Here is a 23,316-nt window from a genome sequence, read left to right as displayed (position 1 = left end):
AAACACATTTAATTTTAGGACTAACATATGTTGGATAAGACCTTTAAGATCATCAAATCCAACCACAAACTGACAAGTCCACCACTAAACCATATCCTTAAATAAGCCACCCGTCACTTTCAGAGGAGTTTTCTTTCAGGCAAAAAAGAAGCAAACCTAAGTGTATTTGGTCAAAGAAATGTAGCTCTTCAAAACAAAGCACTGCTCTTTTTTAAGAGTGTTTTTTTCATCTACTCTAGTGTCACTAGGATTCAGCCATCCAAAAACTTATTAATACCAATGTGTGCATCAGTAATGTACTTTCCCTAGGAAATGCAGAAGTCTATTACTAATTTTTGTTTACATTATACTCTAGACAGAAGTACTTAAAAATTAAGTAACATACCTATCAAATGAGAACCTCTAGATTTGTGGGAAGTTGTTACTCTTTCCTTAAGCATACATTTCTAGTACTGAACTAAGCTGGCAAAACACAGGATGCATTTACTGTGTATTGACATAAAATGGTTACCTGCAGTTTATCCTCATGGTTTGTATGAGTATTAGACAGATGCCTGAACTCCTGGGTCAGACGGAAGCAGTGCTTCACGTGTTCGGGAGATACAAAATCTTCTGCCACTTTAATGCAGCTGTACAAATTATGGACCTAAAAACCCACATTAAATGACTGATATATCAAGACAATGAACCACACAAACCAAAACCAAAACCCAAAAGAAACAACAACAAACACCAAAAACCAAACTTCCAAAAACACCGATACCCCCCCTGCCATACATTTAGGCTCTGCCACATTTATTCATCAAAAACAGAAACTAACAGAGTTGCACCTAATAGTAAAACCAGAACAAAATACAAGACATCTACTACCAGGTTTCCCGTTTTCCCATAAACGTTAGCGTTCCCTAAAGCAAGGTCTCTTACCCTTTGATTTTGATTTCCTTGGCTGACGTTTCACTACACAGAAATATTTTCCCTCCATTCACCCCAGCTTTTTCCCCCCTGTAATTTCATCACAGTTACGTACGCATCATTCAGGTATTTATGTAACTTTTAGTAATGTAAAAACTGCATATGTAGAAAAAGAAACCTTAAGTGTGCAATACTGATTACCAGTTATTTTAAAGCTGCAGCTCTGTAGTGCCTCAAATTCAATTTGTCACTATGGCCTAGAGTTGGTATAGTTACCTGATGGGGAGCACCTGCAGGAATGAACACGGCATCACCAAGAAACTGCACTATTGCCCAGCCTTGCACACCGTACTCATCGTATAGTCTCTTGCGTAAGGTCTGGTCCAAGTACCAACTTTGGTCATGAATGGGGTCATGATCTGGAGGATTTTCTTGGCCTTGTTCTTCTCCAACCTAGGGACAAGATATATGGTAGAGGGAAACCATGACACAGCACGTTGATACTGCTGGCTCACAAAATGGTCTGTACCAGAACCCATAACAAACTATTTCAAGGTAGAACATTATTTTCATTAAGGTCATTTAGGTCTTAAATAGCAACATGCATTAGTATGAAGATTCCAGACCAGGCTGAAAACCTGCGAACATAGTAACTATCAATGTCCTCAAAGACAAAAGTGGAATACCTATACACTTGATGTTGACAGCAATTTGTATCATGCAGCTGCTGTAAGCAAGCTAGTCAAGGAACCCTGTAAGCTCAAGCCCTCTTTGTAACCAGCATACCTTCCGGAGAAGTTCCCGGATCTTTTCAGCATCCTTGGCAGCATAGATGTGCCACAATGCTCCAGGTTTCTCTCTTCCTTCATGGATTCGCTGCTTTGTTACATCATCAGCATCTCCCTCATCAATTGTTTTCAGAACCTCTGAAAGCGAAATCCATGTAAAAGCAATGATTACAAAAATGCTCGATTTTGACAGAGAAGAGGAAGGAGCATTTTCAGCTACTAAATTAAGTCTCACTGCAACTGCTGCATCATACATACTGCCCTTTCTAAGTCCATCAAACTCCTTTTTAATAGAATTCAGGGAATGTGTCCATTGACAGCTGATCACAAAGCTGAGTCATGAATTTAAACTGAGCTACGATTATTCAAATATAAGGAGAAGAAAGGGTAATAAGTAGCTCTCCTCCTTTCTTCAGGAATGTACCTAATTTCTAGCAAAACTCTGCTGGTCCCACAGTTGGAAACTAATGAAGCATTACTGCACTTTTAATTACGTGCTGTAAATGGAGCAAACTGCCTTGTATACTTGAAATAGATATCAGAGATATGATCAGCTTAAACAATAAAAGATACAGTCTTCTCACACATACAATTCATTTTTAGTGTACAGAAAACAGCTTTCCTTAAGCATTACCATCATCATGGGTCCCTTCCCCAATGGGAATCCCAACATACACCATGACGTTAACAGCATCAGACACATCCAAGTGCAGGTTTGTGGTACCAACGCGTCTGTCTTCTGCAGTAATTAGGCCTATAACAGAGTGCAAAATAAAATCAAATTCTGTGACTAATCTCCTATAGAAATGACCTAACTGAAAAATCTGTCTGGAAAGCTAACTTTGTAGAGCAATGAGAGCAGAAACCAAAGTCAAACAGCAACTGAAATAGGTATATTCATCTCATGCGTAGCATAAGTAAAAAGTTTACTGATAACTAGTTTTTTAATTTTACAGGAAATGTAAGTAGCCAACCTAGTTTACTCAAGTCATGAGAAAATAATAACAAAAGCCAGAACTTGTACTTTACAATTTTGTCTCTCTGTGAGGGTAATTTATACAGTCTGTATTAGAGAACTCAGCTATCATAAGCACAAAGCGAGTCTTCCTTTGCTTGGAGGCACAAGAGAACTGCTTTAAGCAGTATTAGCATCCTTGTGTGCAACAAGTCAATGGACCATTAAAAGTGTTAGCCTCCAGCTGTTTTTTATTTTCTCATACTAAGCTGTAAAATCCATGATGAGTTAATGATCAGCTCATCATTAACAATTCAGATGACAATTCAGTAAGGAAAAACACTTGCTCAAGACTCAAGTGCAACCTTTGCACGTTGAAAGAACTTACATCTCTCAAGTGACTGTAAGTAATGGAGAAAGATTTCAAATGTTTACTTCATAATTCTTTGACTTTCTTATTAACATGTTCCCTTTTTTTTTTTCCCTCTGGCCTAGTACCCTCTCTTTCTACTTCTGTTTAACCATCTCTAGCAATTAACATGGGAGGGAATTAGAACATAACAAAAAAATCTTCGTTATCAGCAAACATTAACAGAAGTGTGCCCACAAGAGTTTTTAGGATCACCATTGTATTTATGTATTTTCTGTTTAAAATAAAAGCTTCTGAAGTTAGGAACTCAACTCCTGAACAGTACCTATCATAACAGACCAGAAACAAGTCAAAGTGCCCAGAAGGTGGGTCATTTTCCTCTAAACACTTTGGTTGCTCTCAAAAAGATACAAACTTTTCCTTGAACTCTGTATTGGTATCATACCTGTTATATGTATTAATAATTGTCTGCAAACTTTATTTGCTGTATGTACATCTCTTGGATATACAAGGCAGAAAAAGGCACATCTGACAGAGACGGGGCTAATGTAAGACAAGATTTGCAGGACTAAATGAAAAAAAAGGTAACAGCAGGCTTTAGGATAAGCACTGAGTTTTGACTAATGCCACAGCCTTGTGTTTGCCCTAAGTATAATAGAGAGTCACAAAAACCAGTATCTATAACCAGAACTATACTCACATACCATATGCATTGTACATTTTGGGACCCAAGTCAGGACGGACAAAGTAGCTTGGCAGCCTAGAAGCCAAATTCAGTCTGCCATCTCTCTTGGTATATTCAGGAAGAGGAAGATTTTCCATCAAGTCCTCAAACCTAGAGAGCAAAGGCAGGTTATCTTCCTGTAGCACCTACAGCAGTACTGTCAGCACTGATACTAAAGGTTACTTACCTCGTAGGCATCATATCTCTGAAGTCCTCCCCTGGAGGCCAGTCCTTTAACTTTAGTACCATTGGCTGACCATCATCTGACCTGAGCCGTTCTGCAAGAAACAAATTAAGATTTCTCCACATAATATCTTTTTACCACAGCCCACTACCTTCTTAAAGCTGTAAAGGTTTTTGTACCTCTTACAATGCTCAGCAAAATGGATCCTGGTTTTGTTTTGGGCTTCCAAGCAACAATACAGTATGACCAGCAACAGTTTAACTACTAGATAGATAGATAGACAGATAGATATAATCACCTACAGCAGATATTTGACAGATCTTTGCACAGCTGGTAAGTCTTAGAATAGTTTTTATTCAGCTCCAAAAACAAGCCTTTCCAAAGCATTCTTCATTACTCCTTTTACCAAAGTCTAAAGGAGTTTTATCTTTAATTTCAAGAGACATGGTACTTCTGTAAAATTAAAGTTATTGGTTCTTGTTCTGAAATCAACCCTAACTTCAGTGAAAAGCAAGAAACCACAGTACACCACATTCAAAAAAGCTAAACAGCAGGTGGTCATGAAGGAGGACAGCCTTTAGTTTTTTTAATTCTTCTTTGCTGGAGGCACTCAAATTAGCAGAGTGCCAAAACCTAACATTTGTTCTTCACCTTAAAGTGTTTTACACGAGTCCTGACTGGAAACAGAGAAGTGGGCAGCACAGAAAGATGGCATTACACATGCAACAGTGCATGTATGCTATGACAGCACTGACCATATCAATTGCTGTTTTACCTCAGATCTCAGGGCTACCTTAGATCTCAGGCCTAAGAGGGTCTATCTGGAAGTGGTACATGAGTAGCTTAGAACTCACAGTAATATTTAGAGAAAAACTAAGTTGACTCTTCTACCAGATTTTTCACAACTCTACATGAGGCCACCAATTGAAAAACTAGGTGTACAGCAGTCTTAACACTTTAGCATCCCCATTTCCCCAGAGAGTAACACCCTTCACTGCTTCCTACCTTACTGAGGACTGTCAGCCAAACTGATCTAGCAGATCAGCAGTGGAAGAGAAAGCATATCTAAGAAATTAGGACTTGGAGACCTGTGAATCACATCTGCATTATGTGTCAATAGGCTACAGAAGACAGCCCGAGTTTGCAATATAAAAAAAATATTTTATTGAAATTAAAAGGAATTAAGAACTGCAGACATGTGAACCGAAGTGATTGATTTAAAGATAACAAACTTTGGTAAACTACAGAGTTTGGAGAGGCGAGTGAACCGAAAAGCTCAAGAACCTGAATTTAAAGATGTTTCACAATTTCCCATATTCAAGATTTTGAACTCATCAAGGATCATTGTTCTAAATAAGAAGCAGCTTGTAGGAAGGCTATTCAGAAAGGATAGAGTTAAGAACTACCTGGATGAAAATATATAGATCTGACAAACTACATGAAATTGGACAAACCCCAGAAAATATATCATCAGCAAAGAAAAGCAGGTGTAAGAAGGATTGAAACAAAAAGTCAGACCTTTCAAAAGTCTACTTTGAGCCCCAAAGTATTAAAAGAAATGGCAAAAGATTAAAAGAAGTATCATACAGAATAATCTCAATAACACCTCCAAAGTCAGTGGCTGTTGTACATCTCTTTGGTAACTTAATGAGAGGGTGGGATCCAGCCACGCATTTCAGAAATTTAGAATTCATGTAATGCAGGTAAGTCAGAGACATTAGGTAATTTGCCAACAGTTTTCCTAAGAATTAGCATGTGAAGTCTCTAGACTAGTAGCAAATAATATTCCTCTATAGAAGAGATTGAACATGGCTGAAGAAAACTCTAAATAAAATGTATTTAAAATAAAATATCAAGAGCAACCTAGGTCACTAACATTTCTCATGTGTATTGTGGTAAAGGCATCAACTAAAAGAAAAGCCAAAGCTGATTTGGCTGAAAGAAGCGTATCTGTCTGGAGACAAACTACAACTAACATTTCTCCAAGATAACTTGACCCATACAAATTCACCATTTTCATGAATGACCTCAGCACAAAAGTGAAGAGTTGGTCAACTTTCCCAATTACTATCAATACACAAAGACCACACCATCATATCCTCCAAGGCCATTTATTTCTGATTAATAACAAAAACAGTATGAAATTCAACAGTACAAAATACAATACTCTGTACTAACCATATAAAAAAACAAGTCAAAAGTTGGGAGTTCTTTGAGTGGAAAATTACTAGGAAGGGAATATGCTTGGTCTGCAATTCTATAATTTCATTGACTGTTGAACAAACATTCCATTAAGTCATCCAACAGTTCACTGTTTCTGCAACATGTGCACAGCAATAAATACAGAAAACATTTCATACACAACTCTAAAACCAGCAACATTGCAATGACCTTTTACAGCCCCAACACCTGTAACTATAAGACCACTCAGATCTAGGTTTATACAATCTAAAATGGAGCACTCTGCTTTTCAGAAGCTCTTTAACCTGACCTGTTACGGCCCCAGAAATTTTAGCTGGTTAATTTCCTCATCCACATTTAACAGAAGGTTTTCTCAAAGAAGAACTCCAGCATTAAATAATGTGTTATCATTGAAGCACACATATAGTATTGTAATCCATAACAGATATAAATTTGTATTTGTACTCACAGATGATCTGCTACAAAAATAATTTGCAATGTCAAATTTACTTGACTGATGTATTCCACCAAATCCAAGTTCTAGTATCAAAAGTCTCCGTCTGTTTTAGCTCTGCGGGTTTCCTTTAGTTTTACAATAACAATTGAGGTTGAAAGGAGAGCAAAGGTAGACACATTATTTACTGTCTTAAAAATGGTAACTGAGGATTAATTTCACTGGGAAAAGTTTAAAAAAAAAAAAGTAGCTTCCCATGACATGGATCATTTTTTGACACATGAAAACAACAAACACCAAAACACTGCAGTACAGACAGTTCTCTTGCACAGTCCTGCCCTAATCTTCACCAAGAAAGCATTTTCTAGGGTGTGCTAGATATAAGGAACAATGGCTTCTTCGGATGAGACTGATAGGTATTCAGACTTTTTCTTAATTTATTTTTTTAGGAAAATAAATGAAGAGTTGAAGATAGCAAGATAGACTGCTCAGTTAAACTAGTCAGCCATAAATATTACTTACTAGATATTATCTCAAAGCCATCCCAGAAGTCACGCACTTTCACGTCTGAAATTATGGCACAGTTCCTGCAGTTCACCAAATCTACATCTTGATCTCCAAATTCCAGGCTGAAAGCTTCTGGTTTCCAAAGCTCTGACTTCAACTTCTTATGGACACCAGATACCAGCACGGGCTGAGAATACAAAGATGAATGCTTACTCCACCATAACCAAATTTCTTACACATGCAGCCAAACTTTCTTAAGAGAGCTGAGACTCCTGGCTACCACCATACAAAAGACATCACAAATCTATTTCCATCTATGTCTGGTCTTTGTGCATCAAGCAAATAACCAGAGTCAAAGCAAACTTTAGCTCCATGCCATGGGCAGTTGCCTTAGAAGTGGCGTTGGATTAGACTTGCCAAGGCAAGGCCATTAGGTCTCCATGGCAAGGTGTAGGCAGCAGGTGTAAGCTCTGTGAGAGGAAACTGAGAGCTGCCTCACAGTGGACACAGATGGTTCCACCTGGCTCAACAGACCCATCACTGGCCAAAGTTGAGCCCACAATTGATGCTGGTGGCATCTCTGTGGTAATGAGAAAGGGTAAGAAGTTCTCCGCAGCTGATGCTCGTGTGTGTGTGTGAGAGAGAGAGAAGGGGGGACACATGACACACGGACAGCAGGCAGAGGGAAGGGAGAGAGGCAGCTCTGCATACACCAAGGTCAGTGACGGAGGAGGTGCTCGCAGCCCATCGAAGAGCATGGTGAGGCAGGCTGTCCCCCTGCAGCCTGGGGAGGGCCATGGTGAAGTAGAGATCCACCTGCAGTCCACAGAGGATCCTGCACTGCATCAGAGGGATATTCCCTGAAGGAAGTCCATGGAGAGCCCATGCTGGAGCAGGCTCTGGCAGAAGCTGTAAGGGAGAATTCCACTAATAAGCAAGCTTTCTGGGAAAAACTGCCCACTGGGGACCCACACTGGAGCAGCCCATGGAGACGACTCATGTTGGAGCCATTCATGAAGGATAGTATCCTATGAGAGGAATTCCACACTGAAGCAGTGGGAAAGCGTGAGGAGGAAAGCGCAGCAGACACAGTGTTATGAACTGACCACAACCCCCATCACCACCCCGTGTCACTCCAGGGGTTGTGGCAGGAAAGAGGTAAAATAACCAGAGATGAGAGAGTGAAGTTGAACCTTTAGGAAAAAGGTGAAGTGAGGAGGAGAGGTAAGGTGTTTATTGATTTGTCTTTCTTCTCTACCATTCTACTCTATTTTTAATTAGCAATAAATTCAACTCCTTTATCACAAGTTAAATCTCTTTTGCCCATGACAGCAATCACTAAGGGATCTCCCTGGCTTTATCTTGACCCAGAAACTTCTTCACCTGATTTTCTTCCCCTGTTCTGTTGAGAAGGAGGAGTGAGAAAGCAGATGGGTAGAGGGGTCTGGCAGCCAGACAGTGTCAATCCACCCTGTGGCAGCAGAGTTGGTGTAGAATCCCACCACCCGTCCTTTTTCTCAAGCAGACGTGCAACTACCACTAGAAACAGCATCTGTACTAAAGCCTCCCATGCAAAATTTCCGTATTCTAATATGAATTGTTTCATTACTTCACTTGTTATTTATGTAGACTCACAGATCAACATTAATTCCATAGGACAAAAACAAGTAGTGGAAAAAAGGCTGTCCACTTGCAAAAGGGGTTTTAAGGTACATAGGCTAATGATGTACAGTTATTCCACACAGGTATATTCACACCATATGCACATGGATATTCCCACCTGAAAAGCTACAGGTTTACTAACTGCTACCTATGTTCAAATGGCAGTTCTAATGGCTATGTAAGTTTGAATTCATTCCAAGCTGTGCCCTATATGTTAGCAATGATCTGATGGTGGGTCTTGGTTTATTCATACGAAGAGCTCAGCACAACCCTGAGAAACACAGATGTCCCCAGATGTGGTATCAGTGTGTTAGGTAAAGATACCAACAGAGTTATATACCAGCAACTTCAAAGCTGTACTGATTAAAATCACTCCAGTGAACTGCTGCTTCCTTTGTATTGTCCAAAGGCCTCCAAAAGGCCTAGTTTCAATTTTAGTCCCTAAGTGGGGACAACTATTGATTCAGAAATTAATGCAAAAACCCAACTCTGGGGATAACAGAAATGGCCTTGGTTTTCAAATACAATACAACACAGCCATGAAGTTCTAGAAGGCAGTAAAGAAACCTGAACTCCAGAAGAGTGAGATTTAAGAAAACAAAAAGGGGTTGATACTTTACTCCAGTGAATTTCAGGGGAATGAAAAAAACCCCAAAGAATTCCACAGAAACATTTAGATTGGAAATGACTACTCTCACACTGAAAAAGAGTTTTTTCTTGTGTTGTGGCTGAACTTCCTGCATTCACTCCCACTTGTCCTGTCAGTGGGCATTGACAAGAAGAGCCTGGCTCCCTCTTCTTAACATTTCCTCCCCACACTCTCCTGAGCCTTCTCTTCTCTAGGCTGAACAGTCCCAGCTCCCTCAGCCTCTTTTCATCTAAGTGATGCACTAGTCCATCATCTTTGTGACCCTTTGCTGGGCTTCCTCTAGCAAGTCCACCACTCTTTTGAACTGGGGAGCCCACAGCTGAACACACTAAGGGGAACCATCACTTCTTTGACTTGCTGATAACTCTCTTTGTCACGAGGACACATTCTTGGCTCATGGTCACTCCCTTGCCCACCGGGACCCCAAGATCCTTTGAGGCAAAGCTACTTTCCAAATGGTTGCTTCCCAGCAACCGCTATAGGATGTCATTCTTCGTTGCATTTTCCCTTGCTGAACATCACCAGATTCTTTTCAGTCCAATTCTCCAGCCTATTCAGACCCTCTGAATAGCAGCACAACTATCTGCTGTTATCAGTCATTCCTCCTAGATTTGTACTGTCTGTAAACTTGCTAATGGTCTATGAACCCTATCCCATCTAGGTCACTAATGACCTGACAAGTATACTACTCACCCCAAAAGTGACCACCTATGATATACCACCAGTGATAGTGCTCTCACATATTGCATTTCAGTCAGTTTTAAGCCCATCACACTGCTCCCTTCCCAAGTCTGTGCTTCACTTTGTTTGATGACATTATGACAGTGTAAAAAGCCTTTATTAAAGTTAAGATAAAAAACATCCAGTACTTCCCCTTCATCCACCAAGCCAGTCATCTCATCACAGAAGGCTAAAAAGCAGGTTAAGCATGATTCAACCAGTATTCCTGAGCTCTTCTTCTCTTCATGAGCATATCCCCATGGGATTATTCCAAGCAAGTATATGAAATGGCGAAAGCCTACTCTCCCAAAGCCCATATTTGTGATCACGATTTTTTGCTTTGCTTCCTCCTCTCAGAATCTAGATCTGAATGCCACCATCTAATATTCACTGCAGCCAAAGGTGCCTCATATCTCCACATCAACAACTAATTCTTCCTTGTGTGAAAGCATGAGGTCCAGAACAGGTGCCCTTCCCTAGCTGTTTCCTTGATCAGCTGTCTCAGGACATTGACATCAATGCACTTCAGAAAACTTCAGGACTGCTTGTGACCTGTTGTGTTGTTCCTCCAGCAGGTATCAGGGTGGTCCCATAAGGCCCAGGAAATGTGAACACAGACCTTCCTCCAGCTTTCTGAAGATGGCCTTATCACACTTATATAGTCAGTTGGCCTGTAGCAGATACTTGCCATAATGTTGTCCACGTTACTCTGCTCACTAATCCTGGTCCATAAGTTCTTGCATGGCTCATCATCACTTCCTACACAATTTCAAGCCTTCTAGCTTCTTCTTCACAAAACCAATTCTCCCTCCTCACCTTCATGGCCTGTCATTCCTGTGTTGTCCTTCCTGAACAGCCTCTACCTATTCCTTCCCATACTACAGCTGCATCAGCTATCCCACCACTTTGTTATACCAATCATGTGTCACACCACAGCTGTGCAACTGCACACTAATTCCCTGTTTGTTCAATGTGCTGTGTACATTAGTGTACAGGTACTTCAGAAAAACACCTAGTCATGTTGATTTCCCAGAAGTAGTGTGAGAGCTTTCTTCACAATGCTGTGATGCACACAGATCTTTACTTACATGCATATGCTTGAGGTGAACATCTTTCATCCTTGGTTTCTTGAGTATGGGATTACTCCTATTCACATCACCTCACACTGCTTGCTTTACAAATAAATCAACTTATTCCTTCCTTGATCACTGGTCATACTCTCCCTCCCTTGTTCCTGCTTATAGCTCTCCTCCTAAGGTTGGCCAGCCTGTTGGCAAAGATGCCGTATTTTGGGGGTGAGGTTTTTTGGTGTGTTTTTTGTTTGTTTGTTTGTTTTTGCTTAGAAGGATCCAATTTCTTCCAGGCAAACTTCAATCCCCAAAGAGGTTCCCATGATCCTAAAACCCTCTTGGTTAAAACCAGCTGTGCAAACTACGGCTGACATGCAGGATCTGTCCACTCGCCTACCCCTAACTGGCAGGAATAAGAAAACCATGAGGGCTCCATGGTCTTGATTAATATTCCCAGAGCCATGCAGTCACTCTTGATACTGTCCTGGTCTCCCCAGTAGTACTGTATTTGCCAATATGGAAAAGCAGCAGAGGGCACATGTTTGAGGGACAGGTAAGCTTTGGCAGTCTTTCTATTATGTCCCAAACATGACACCCTGACAAGCAGCAAACCTCCCTAAGATAACAAAGCAAATACAGCAATCTCTAATGTCAGTATACTCCCTCATCCCACCAAAAATGCTAACATTAAGGCAATAAAAAAGTTTAAGCATATTCTTCAACAAACATTAGGGATCATGTATGAGTAAAAAAACAGGATGTGTAGAAAGCATTGCTGGTAGACGTTAAGCTGATGGAAAAAACAGCTGTCTTCAGTACAGAAAAATAATGACATTTTGATCCTGCTGAATTCACCTGACCACTTGTAAATAGCAATTAAAAGAAACCCCAAAACAACCAAAGTACTTAACTTAGTAGAACCCTTTCGGCTATTAAGCAGCAAATTTGCCATGGAAGAAAGAAAATATTCTCTCTAATGAAGAACACAGATAGGGCTCCAAGATAAAATGACAATGGACTTGCCTGGTAGACATCTCCTGCCAAATCCACACTCAAACTACAGGGAGATAACAACAACAAAATGCTCCAGTATCATACCAAATTTTCAGTGTCTCAAAAAAGAAAAATCCTAACATGAAAATTCAGAAAATACCAAGTCGCTATAGGGTAAGAATCCTAACAGTATCCCCAGATGAGCAACCATTTTCAGGAGAGCAAAATACTCTTGAAGAACAACTTCAGCAAGAACCACCCTTATGGTCTCAGTGAATTCTGAGAGATGGAGTTTCACTTATTTCCGACAACTTCTAAGACAAACGACTCAAAAAATGTTGCTCCTTTTGAGTGACACTGAAAGAGTGCCATTTATTATCTAAGCATTAAGGGAAAAGAATTTTTTTAAACAGTTTTGGTTGCCACCACAGCCAAGATCTTCATATGGCACAAATCTAGTGTCCAGTGTGCATTTATTTATTGCACTGGGGAGGGTGGATAAGGGTTTTTTTTTCCAAATAACCTTTTCCAAACTACAAAACAGGAAAAAGATTTGGGGAATGGTGGTAGAATTAATGTTCTTTCAGTTCACCCTTAAAGGTGCAGCTGGGATGTACAGGAGGATGTAAGCCAATGAAGAACTGTGACAGAGCACATTTTCTTCAGAGAGTCTAAGCTAGAAGAAATCTTGTTTAAAATAACCTTGTTGAAACAGTAACACTTGCCTGGGTCACAAGCTCTCTCTTATATTGGAATAAGGGAGGCTGTTTGATACCTTTTCACATTTTAACAGGAAACTCCAGGGACTGCACAACTACCTTGAGGGTTGCTGAATGAGCAAAGGATTTGCCCAGTCTGTTCCTATTCAAGGGGTCCTCTGAATGATAAAATGATCCAAAAACATCAATAAGCATACCACAGGGCAAAGCCTAGAACAACAAGTCACAAAGAGGAGATAAGCATGACAGTTGTAGCCAGAGCCTCAGCATGTGCATCAACTCGGACGGCGATGTACATGCAAGCTACACATCAGACACAAGATCTGTAATCCTATCTCTGGAGTCCATAAGCAGTCTCTCAAGACTCATTACCAGTCAAGAACCCCACATTCACAAGCAGCACCTCACAATGGTGATTAACCAGTCTCACTGGCAAAGAAACTGACAAGCGCATTTTTTGTAGGCATTCCCAAGATATTTAGGATCCTCCTAGGAGGGACAGTAGTATTTCCTGACAGAAGGTGTTGAGAAAATTATCAAAGTATACTAGCCAGAGACTAAGAAGCTCTTTGCAAACAAAACTAGACAATGGACACTACAGCACTGCAAAAGAATGATCTGAAATCCCTTGTAAATCAGAAAAATATAACAGGATGAAAAACAAACAAACAAACAAAACCCCCCAGAAAAAGAGAGAGAAAGATTCCTATGCACCCCCAGAAAATTCAGGACAGGAAGGCAACTGCACTTAGTGGGAAGCTGGCAATGGCAATGAACTTTCTAGTCAGACAAGCAAGGGTGTGCTGCACAGTACCTTCCTTCAACTATTAGGAGCTCGCCAGAGGAAATCACGAACAGGAATACAGCTGGGGGAATAACAGTCATCTTTGCAGTTCTCACAGCTATGTGCTAGTTGTGCTTATCCCCAGGGAATCCAGAGAATGTGCAGTTCCATGGGACAGGCTACACTTATACATGAAAAGTACTCCACTTCTGTCAAGAATAGCCTCTTGAGTGCCAAAAGAGATACATGCAGCCAGTTCCTCCACCACATCTCAGTGTCTTGTGAACAACCACAAATAAGTATGGAATGCGACTGCCAAGCACATTAGCACTGTAACAACAGACTAGCTGACTGAAAGCACTTCTCCAGAAAAGATGATGAGGGACCTAATGGTCTAGCAACAATGGTCTCAATTCTGAATAGTTAGTGAAGACAGCTATGTCAGAGGCAGCTGCAGAACCAAGTGCCAAGAATACAGTTTCAATAGCAATGGACATCATCCTCTCTTAGAGCTGTGGGTGCACTTCCTTTGCAGCAGCAATTACTCACCCATTTTTTAAGATTAAGGTTGTCTGACCAGGCTGATCTTCCTGACTCTCTGGAGAAGTCTAAGCTGCAGCACTACAGACTGACTTCTGAAAAAGTGGCTAGGCTAAGAGCAGGTCTAAGTACAGACTGTTGCCTGAAGGCCTAACTGCTTGACAGCACCTCAGATAATCTGTTAAAGTGCTTCATGCATGAGTTGGTGAGTCCAGGACAATACTTGGGTTCCCACTGGCTGTAGGGCTCAGGGTGAGATACTGTATCAGGCACATCCAAAATTCAGTAGACTACTGCATGCAGCATTTTTGCTCTTGCACATGCTGCAGCCGGCAGGAATGGAGCATTCCCTGAGGCTATAAGCATCAGGTGTGGGGTAAATGCTAAGGTGCACACAGGAAATCAGAGTGGATTCACTACTGGGCTGTAGCAGAGCAGAGCAGGTTCAGCATAAAGCACACTACAACTAATAGGGCTGTCACAGCAAACACTCTCATGACGGTAAGCTGAGAAAAGCTCAATATGCAAGAGCACGTGGGCTCGTGTCAACATAGCATGGAGTAAATAGGGCCACTGCCTCCCCAGTTTATAAAGCAACCACTGAAATTCACCATATTCACTCAGAAGGAACTGGACAAAGTTTGAATAGACTGTTTTTACCAAGGTACAGACCACAATTTCAGGACACTTATCACCCACCTGGCCTTGTTTCCAGCATTCCCTGAAGATCTTCCAGTTGTTTTTGTTGCTGGGATCATGAAGGCAAAGAAGTCTACCATCACACAGCCAAGAGTGGGAAGTGTGTGGATCCAGCACATTCAATCCCATTACCATTTCCTTCACCTCTCTTTGTGTGTCAGCTAAGTTACTAGCTCGTTTTGCAGCATCAGATGTCTTCTTATTTTCCACCACAGAAGCAATGATATGGTCCAAGAAGTTTGGCAAGCTGGCTTTACCTTTGACCCCCTAAAAGACATAAATCTGGAGGTAAGTTTAGTCTTGTGACTTTAGTCAGTCACCTTTCTACCAGGAAAACATGCACCAGAAACAAACTGGCTCAGGGACCGACATGTATCCAAGTAAGAACAGAAATGGCTGTCTCTGTTTTACAACGGCAGAAGTTAAAATAACCAGCTAAAGGCTACCTAGAAAAATATTACGCAGACATAAAATAGCAAACTTTAATGATCTAAATTCAGCTACTTTGATAGTAAAATAGTTCGTACCTTTCCTAACTTCATTAATATCTCAACTCTATTTCCCCGTTTTCCTCATTCCATTACTAAGAAAGTGAATTCAACCTTGGGACATGTAAGCTGATGGGTATGTGAACACTAAGTACACACCAACAGGGAGAGGAAAAAGTGCTATCTGTATGTCAATGGAACTGCTAGTAGACAGACTCTCTGGTTCTGGTTGCCATGCTCCTCAAGGGACATTTAAAACTCAAGGGGTGTTTAAAATTCATAACAGGTTAGCAACAATATCTTAAAATTTGTTTTAACTTAAAAATAAAAAGCCTGCCTATAGGCTTTATTTACAGCAAAATACTTAAGACACTAAATATACTTCATGTATTCAACAGAAGATAAACACTTACTGGATCTTTAGTCACACATTTGTGGGAGGGGGCAGGGATGTGACAGATTTCTGGTAGCAAAAACCTTCTCATTCAAGTGAAAAAAAAAAATCATAACAAACCAATCAACATCACTCCCCTCCCTCCCCAAAATTCCCATCTTCTTAAGAACTAAAGTTCAATAGACAAAAAATTACCATATACAGAGCTATCAATCTAAAACACAGCATTATTCATTACTGAATATATTAATTCAGTAAAAAATACTTATGGAATTGTAGAAGAGTCTAGGTCCAATAGAAGACCTAGATATCATCTAGTGTAAATTTCTGTTGCAATTAGGTTTTGTTCCCCTGGGCTGGGTCATGCCAAATTTTAACTTCACAGGGAAGATTAATTCACTTCTCAGGGCAACCTATTCCACTGTTTGAATGTAAAGGGAGAATTTTTTTCTTATATCCAGATAGAATTTCTCTCGAAGCACTTGGTATTGCCCCTTGCCCTGTCAACCATACATCCCTATGCACGCAAGCACCTTTAAGATGTGGTAATATTGATCAAATCCCCAAAGCATTCTCTTCTCTAGAATGAAGAGAAACAGTTTCTAGAACCTTTTCAAATGTGTCAAGCTTTCACCCACACAAAGACAGTGACTGATGACTGCATTGTACCCCAGATATTTTCCAATACTTCCCAGAATAATCTTTTCCATTATTATACTAGACACTTAAGTGAGACTGACATGCCCGCCTGTGGTATACAAGGCCCTTTTAGAAACTCAGGACAGTGCTTGCCAGCTTCCAGTCAGCTGCGGACTCTCCAGATTCCCAAGACTGCTTGAAACTCATTGAGAGAGGCTTTGCAAAGACATCAGCAGCTCTCTGAATCTCACCAGGCCCCACAGATTCACAGTGATCCAGCTGGAGCAGCACATGCCACCAAGTATATTCTAGCTCAAATGTCTTTCAAGTATACATAAGTTTAAGGAACTGGTTCACTCTTAAGTCTTTGTCTTTTTTTTTCTGTGGTATGCTCTTTAAATTCCACATCTTTACAAACATTGTAAAGATGCCGATTTTGTAGGGATGCTGATTATCAACTAAACAATTTATAGGCTGCATGTAACCAATTTTCTTGGTCTATTGAAAAGAATAGCATCTCTTCAGCAGTGGTAAGCTAAAACTGAAAATTAGCGTGAAAATCCTCTAAAAATTTGTGGGGTGGTGAGTTTTGGTGAGGTATTACATTTGTTTCAACATTGAAGAGTAGAATACTATAAAAACATTTAGATGAAAATTATTCCCTAGAACAGGTACCATTGAAGGAATACAAAATTATTTACCGTAGAAGCTGCAGAAAAGACTGGAGGAAAGGGGATTCCTGTGTCTGATGGGACCTGAGGAAGCTTTCCTGGTCCTGTGTGTAGCAGATCTCTGAGGCTGGAGCCTTCAGCTTTGTTGCTAGATGTCACTGGGCCCAACAAGAGGCTATTAAACAGCTTTGGGGTTAGCGGGGAAACCTTTGTACTGGAGTTGAAGGAATCTAATCCAAAGGGTGAATGGGATTCTTTATTAAGCACTGATCTCAGTGATCCTGATTCTGCAAGACAAACATGAACATTACAGGGAGGAGAGAGGAAAAGAAAAATCCCCAAGCGGCAAAGTTAAAATGATCACAAAGTTTTCTGAAATTACTTGCTTTTGCATGAAATAGGATATTAACAGATTCTTGTGGTAACAGTAAATTATCACTGTAACAGTGAATGAGGCACCTCAATGAGAATCAAAGACATCAGATTCTTCACTTAGATCTTGCCCTTCATATGCTGCTAAGGTTTTGAATAGCACAATAGATCTGATCCAAAAAGATCTGCCACATGCAAACACAATTTTAATAGATTAAATTAAAAAACATTTCCCTGACTTTCTGAATTAAAGTTTTGGTATTAAATATTTCAAGTTTTAATGGCAGTCAAAATATTACAGTGACTAAGACCTGCAATATTTGCGCATGATTCACCAACATTCAACATCAACATGTAAAGAAGTCCCTCTAGACATATGAAATAAATCCTGCGTTACTCTGACATATAGGAAGTGCATTCACTCCAGCTACTCAGTATTAAAGATGCTCTAAGCTTTCATCTAACTATCCAACTGGACTCTAGTCTCAGTTCCTTGGAAATGCACTCTTCACATAGCACACAAAAGAGCTGTTTATACTTCAACAGTCATAAAGTGACAAAGCTGCATCTGAAATTAATTACTACAATTTTATATCAGGATATCAGCTTCTGAGAAAATAAATATGCAAACTGGCACAGAAACAAACTGAGTCACAAGACAATGTTGTCTGCAGCTGTATCATCTTTCCAGCTTTGCATTTCTCTGAGCCTGTAGAACAAAACTGGTTCTAAGAGGCAAAGGAAGAAAACTTATCGTTTTCTTTTCTATTTAGGGCTAGACACTCTCACAAAGAATAGCAATCAAGCAGTGTGTTATCATTTATCTTGTATGTCCAACCCTGAGAGAGCATTTCTTCTGCTCACCTTTTGTCTCCTCTTTTGCTTTTTGCGTTGCTAAATCTGCAAGCCAGTGTAAAGCTGATGATGGAGCTGTTTCTGGACAAAGTGGTCTGTTAGTCTTTACTTCCCCAGTGTTATTGGTTGGTAATGTCTCTGTTTTTGCAGATTCTTCTATCCTACTATCAGTTGGTTCTGATTTTGGTACAGCGTCCATTTCTGCCTGCCCCACTCCTGCTGTCCCTGCTCCAGTGGAAAAGGTGTTCTCGTTTCCAGAGACTGACGCACTAGGATTTACAGCTGGAAGCTAAAACAAGCAAACAAACAAACAAAAACAAAAACAAACAAAAAAACCAACTGCAAAATGTTGAATAAAGGGAAGAATTCAACTTGGAAGACATTTTCGATATACAATGCATTTGGATGGTTTTGTCTGCTGTTTTTCTTTTTTCATTTGCTATAAGCACATGTTAAAATGCATTTATGCTTAGGTAGCAGCAGAAAACAGGAGCTACTGTGTGTACACACCTTTGCACTGTGGTGTGAATTCTTACCATGTCATGTTTTAGTCATCTTTTAACATAAACCCATTCTTTTTGATTTCTTTCCTTTCCTTTTTTCTTTTTTTTTTCTTTTTTCTAATTACAGCGTGATTTTTTGCATTTATAGTTACAGAACTGCTTTAGATTCCTTCAGGAACCAAAACAAAATAAAAGTACATGTTGCAAGCTATTAATAGTGGTTTGTATTAAAATACAGCATCAATACGAATGGCTTCCTACCCGATTTCTACATAACAGTATTAGCCCAAATAACCACTTGGCACATAACAGATGCAGTTCATGTCTCCAAAAAAATGACCCAGAAGACTTTCACTAAACTAAAACACTCAGAGTACATACAGAGAAAGCAAAATTCCTGTTTCACAAGAGATGAGCTTAAAGGATCTAACATCTTAATAGATCTTAGAAATGTAAATGTGAAACAAGGTAATTTCAGCTTCAAATTACATACCTGTGATATTCCATTAGTGACAGCTGGTCTCAATACCGATTTGTTCTGTCTGTTAATACAGGGACAATTTGCTTTAATACCCCATTTGCCTCGTGCTGCATGAACCATGTCTCCAATATTGTAAAGTGCTGTAAATAAAGTTATGTCTTTAATATCACATGCAAAGAAGTCTAAAAAAAAAGGCCTAAACTCTATCTTCAAAGGGGTGGTGTTTTTTTACTGCAAAGTATCTTTAAGGACACATGCTCTATAACAAGCCATTGTCTCTGAGCAGTACAGTGTGGTGAACAGTGATAACACTACCTACACGATGTCACTGAGAGACTGTCAAACCCGGCAAATCCTACAGATTATCATCTGCTTCTACTGTTCAGTGTAGAGTTCAACGATATTGCAACAAGGTGACTTTAGCACAACAAGTCAGAGGCGTTACTAAGGATGTGCACTTCAAATCCACAGCTTGATCTTACTTAGGTCACCTTCCCTTCAACCCTTCTGCTGTAGCAAGTGGAAGTGTTCTCTAAATCCATGTTAGAAGAGGTATCAGCTACAACATCACATATCTTTATACTTTTTCCACTTGCTTGCTCAGAATTCATACGAAATTCGTTATTTTTCCTTTCATGTTTCAAGCATTACCTGTACCAGGGATGATCTGCGTTGGCATGAGATTCTCTGGTTCATGGGACTGACCCTTAGCGCACTTCAGCCAAGAGAAAACTTCTTCATCACCAATCTCCTCTGTCTCTGGAATAAAGAAAAAAAATAATAGATTTTGTACTAAAGCTTTATTTGTGCATTGATTTTGTTTATTTAGATTCTTCACAGTGCAGAAAATTAATCTGGTGATCGCAGAAATAAACAATAAATATAGACCATTAGGACTGGATATACAGTGACTTCTGTCTCTTCAGATTATACAGCTACCACAGTAATTTTCCCTCAGTCATCTCTAGCAGCTTATTTTCAGTAATTTTCAATCTTGGCTTCTAACCTCAATTTCTAAAATATGATACTCTTGTTCTCATTATGCTTTTTTAAGTTATCATAATGAATAGACAGCAGTATTTGTACTTGTTAACATTCAGTATTTTATACCTCTGCTCCATATAATAATGTAACTGTCACTAATTAATCTTACTGAAATTGCCATTTGTTTGTATCCATGCCACCAAAGTGGTCTCAATACAGTAAAGTACACAAAAAAATCCACCCAGGTATCTACTTTCACAGATTCTATTTCTTAAAATTGAACTGAGCTTCTTCCTGAATTACAAGTGCTGGTGTGTCACAGAATAAACAAACAAACAAACACCTTCCAATCCAACTCCTTGTTAAAGACAGAAGTTCTCAGCAGTCCACTAGTCTACTTACTAGTTCCCCTACAAACAATTCTGAACTCTTAAAATATTACTTGATTTTTGCTTTACACCTTCTGAAGAGAAGAACTATACAGTCAACTGTCTCAGTAGACATTCTATGCCTGCTGATGCTGAGATTTTAATAACCACATCCTAAGCAAATAGATAAAACACAGGTACACAAGGAAATGAAGAATGGAACAGCAGCATGTAATAGAAATTCCAAACACGCAGATTTCCAAGCTGATACTAAGTAACTTTCCCACAAAACCTTCCACAACTTCCCAGAAACTACTCCCTGACTACAGTCAGTTCAAAGACTACAGTGGGGGAAAAATGCCCAGTACTCACCACTACGTGGACGGTTCTTCCTCAGCCGGTAACAGTCCAGACAGACCCCAAAACCACACTTCCGACAAACCCAATGAATATTGAAGAGTGTTGTCTCACATACATCGCACATCTCCCTCACACCACGTACTGCTCGCTTCCATGCCACCTTCTCTATAGAGAGAAGGCACACTACGAATTATTGCTTTGATATTTTGCATTTCTCCCACCTAATTTGAGAATATCACAGCAACACTAATAAAGTCACAGCAACATGACCCAAAGGCAGAGTATAGAAACACATACTTTTTACATTCATAGCCCCATTCTTTGAGTTGCTAGTCCAGTGACAATATTAAAATTTTCATCTCTAAGAATTGGTATGGTCAGGTATCAAAATGCACACTAGGGGTAAAAGCAGCACCTTACAGTGTTCTGTAATAACTGAATTTAATGGAGCACTAATGGAACTTACAGCAAAATTACAAATCTTCTGCTAGTTTTATCAACAAGTGACATCAATACATAAAACCATGAAGAATATATATTTCGTTTCACTAATCAGATCTCTGTCACCTATTCAGATTCTACACCAACATATTTGCCAAGAGGCTCTCAAAATGGCTGCACTTGTACATTCCAGCAACTAAAAGAAAAAAAAATCAGATCATCAGTTATCCATGTGACAAGCTAAACTGGCTACCTTTTTTTTTCCCTTAAACCCTTTCCCCGCTGAAGTGGAAAGCGGGCAACTTAAATGCTCACCTAAGTCCTTGCAGGGTGAATTAAGGTACTGCTCCCTCTCTAGAAAACCCTGAGCTTTTTTTACATCATGTCCCTGGACCATAAAAGGATAGGAATATATCAGAAAATCTGTTCATTCAAGTATAGCTGGTCAGTGTGGTAGGTGCTCTGGCTTATTTCTATTTTTTTAGGAGCACGAGCCAGCTGATTTCTGCATTTAGTTATTGAAAAAAATAATGTCTGCGAAAGTTACCATTAGCTTCCTTGGTGGCAATGTTGCCCTGATCCAAAAGAAAGCCTCAAATGCTGGTCCCTCGGTTACACCCCCAAGAGGTAAATATAATCTCTCTTTGGAAGAGTAGGAGAATCATTTCAACAAGAAATTATATGACATTTCCAATTCTATTCCACTGCACTGTACATACATTATACAGAAAGCGTGGAAAGAAAACATGACAAGAGCCCAACTTACGATGTGGCTCCACCATCATCATGGCCTCCTTCTCTGACATAACAAGCTGGCAGAACTGGTCCCCAACATTGGCCAGAATATATTTGGAAGTTTCCAGATCGATCCCCTCTGCAGGGGAGGAAGAAGGAATCCACAGGCTCATGGCATCAGGATCACTTTGTTGTGGGTTTAAGAAACCTTCTACTCGTAGTATACCTTTCCGAGTAAATACCAGCCTGCAGGAAATAGGATGGAGTAATTGAGAAATGGCCCAACCACCTTTAATTAACTTAAAATGACATCTGTATCACAATATAAACGCAGAAAGGGGGAAAAGACTTCAGCTAGAGTGCTGTATTCTACAGACAGTACACTTATTATGCAAGTCCCAGTAACACAGAGTATAAGGCATACAAAGCCGTGGCTACAACATCCATTAGAACAAATCCCAAGGTCCTAGTAAACACTGGTGGGAACCCTGCTAACCAGCTAAATCCCACTTCACTATCTTATTAATAGGAAGAGATGACAAAATTCAATTGTGACCTGCTGCATGACACTGCTTGCAAAATTCTGAAGGGCTGTCATTCTCGATTTTAATTAATGAGAAACTTTTTCCCAACTCTTGAGAAAAAAAATATTTCAGTTCTGGCTAGGGCTGCCAGCACTCAGCAACTCTTCTAACAGCTCACATTAGGATGTATGCAAAAATCCTTAACCTAAAAATCACTGGTCACAGATGAATCACTACTGTTTTAGTAGCTGCTTACCCTCCTAATCCTTGTGTGGTAAAAAGTGTAAAAACGTATGACAGAGCCCTAAACATCTCCTGTCAATATCAAAGATAAGATAGTTTCAGGTTAAAATTGAAGTTATCTTTAACCTCAAGGCAGATTACTTTTAAACAAGTTTAGGAAAAGAAGCAGCATGCTTATTGGATGGGTGACACATACTACAAATTCACTTCATCCTTGACATGACAGAAAGTCAACTAACTACTTTTGGAAAAAGATGTGTAGCACTTGCTAGAATAGGTAGTTAAGGAAGATGAAGAGAAACACAACAGGTCAAAGAAGTGTAAGACATGTACGCAACACAGGGAAT

The 23,316-nt window shown here is 39.8% G+C and overlaps 1 protein-coding gene across 1 annotated transcript in view; it reads right to left on the bottom strand.

Moving 5' to 3' along the window:
* KDM3B (lysine demethylase 3B) overlaps positions 1 to 23,316 on the bottom strand; it is a 42,273-nt gene that overhangs the window by 2,777 nt on the left and 16,180 nt on the right. The window contains exons 10-23 of the mRNA XM_066329470.1: positions 22,234 to 22,448; positions 21,039 to 21,191; positions 19,966 to 20,073; positions 19,327 to 19,454; positions 18,340 to 18,619; positions 17,134 to 17,390; positions 14,912 to 15,178; positions 7,091 to 7,262; positions 3,937 to 4,027; positions 3,730 to 3,860; positions 2,335 to 2,454; positions 1,699 to 1,838; positions 1,189 to 1,365; positions 512 to 646 (exon numbers count right to left, since the gene is read on the bottom strand). Of these exons, the coding sequence (XP_066185567.1) occupies positions 512 to 646; positions 1,189 to 1,365; positions 1,699 to 1,838; positions 2,335 to 2,454; positions 3,730 to 3,860; positions 3,937 to 4,027; positions 7,091 to 7,262; positions 14,912 to 15,178; positions 17,134 to 17,390; positions 18,340 to 18,619; positions 19,327 to 19,454; positions 19,966 to 20,073; positions 21,039 to 21,191; positions 22,234 to 22,448 (2,374 nt within the window). The remainder of the gene's footprint in view (positions 1 to 511; positions 647 to 1,188; positions 1,366 to 1,698; positions 1,839 to 2,334; positions 2,455 to 3,729; positions 3,861 to 3,936; positions 4,028 to 7,090; positions 7,263 to 14,911; positions 15,179 to 17,133; positions 17,391 to 18,339; positions 18,620 to 19,326; positions 19,455 to 19,965; positions 20,074 to 21,038; positions 21,192 to 22,233; positions 22,449 to 23,316) is intronic.

Source organism: Sylvia atricapilla, chromosome 14 (genome assembly GCF_009819655.1).
Source record: "Sylvia atricapilla isolate bSylAtr1 chromosome 14, bSylAtr1.pri, whole genome shotgun sequence".
Lineage (NCBI taxonomy): Eukaryota > Metazoa > Chordata > Aves > Passeriformes > Sylviidae > Sylvia > Sylvia atricapilla.
Note: the sequence above shows the minus strand (reverse complement) of the source record. Positions and strands in the feature narration are given on the sequence as shown.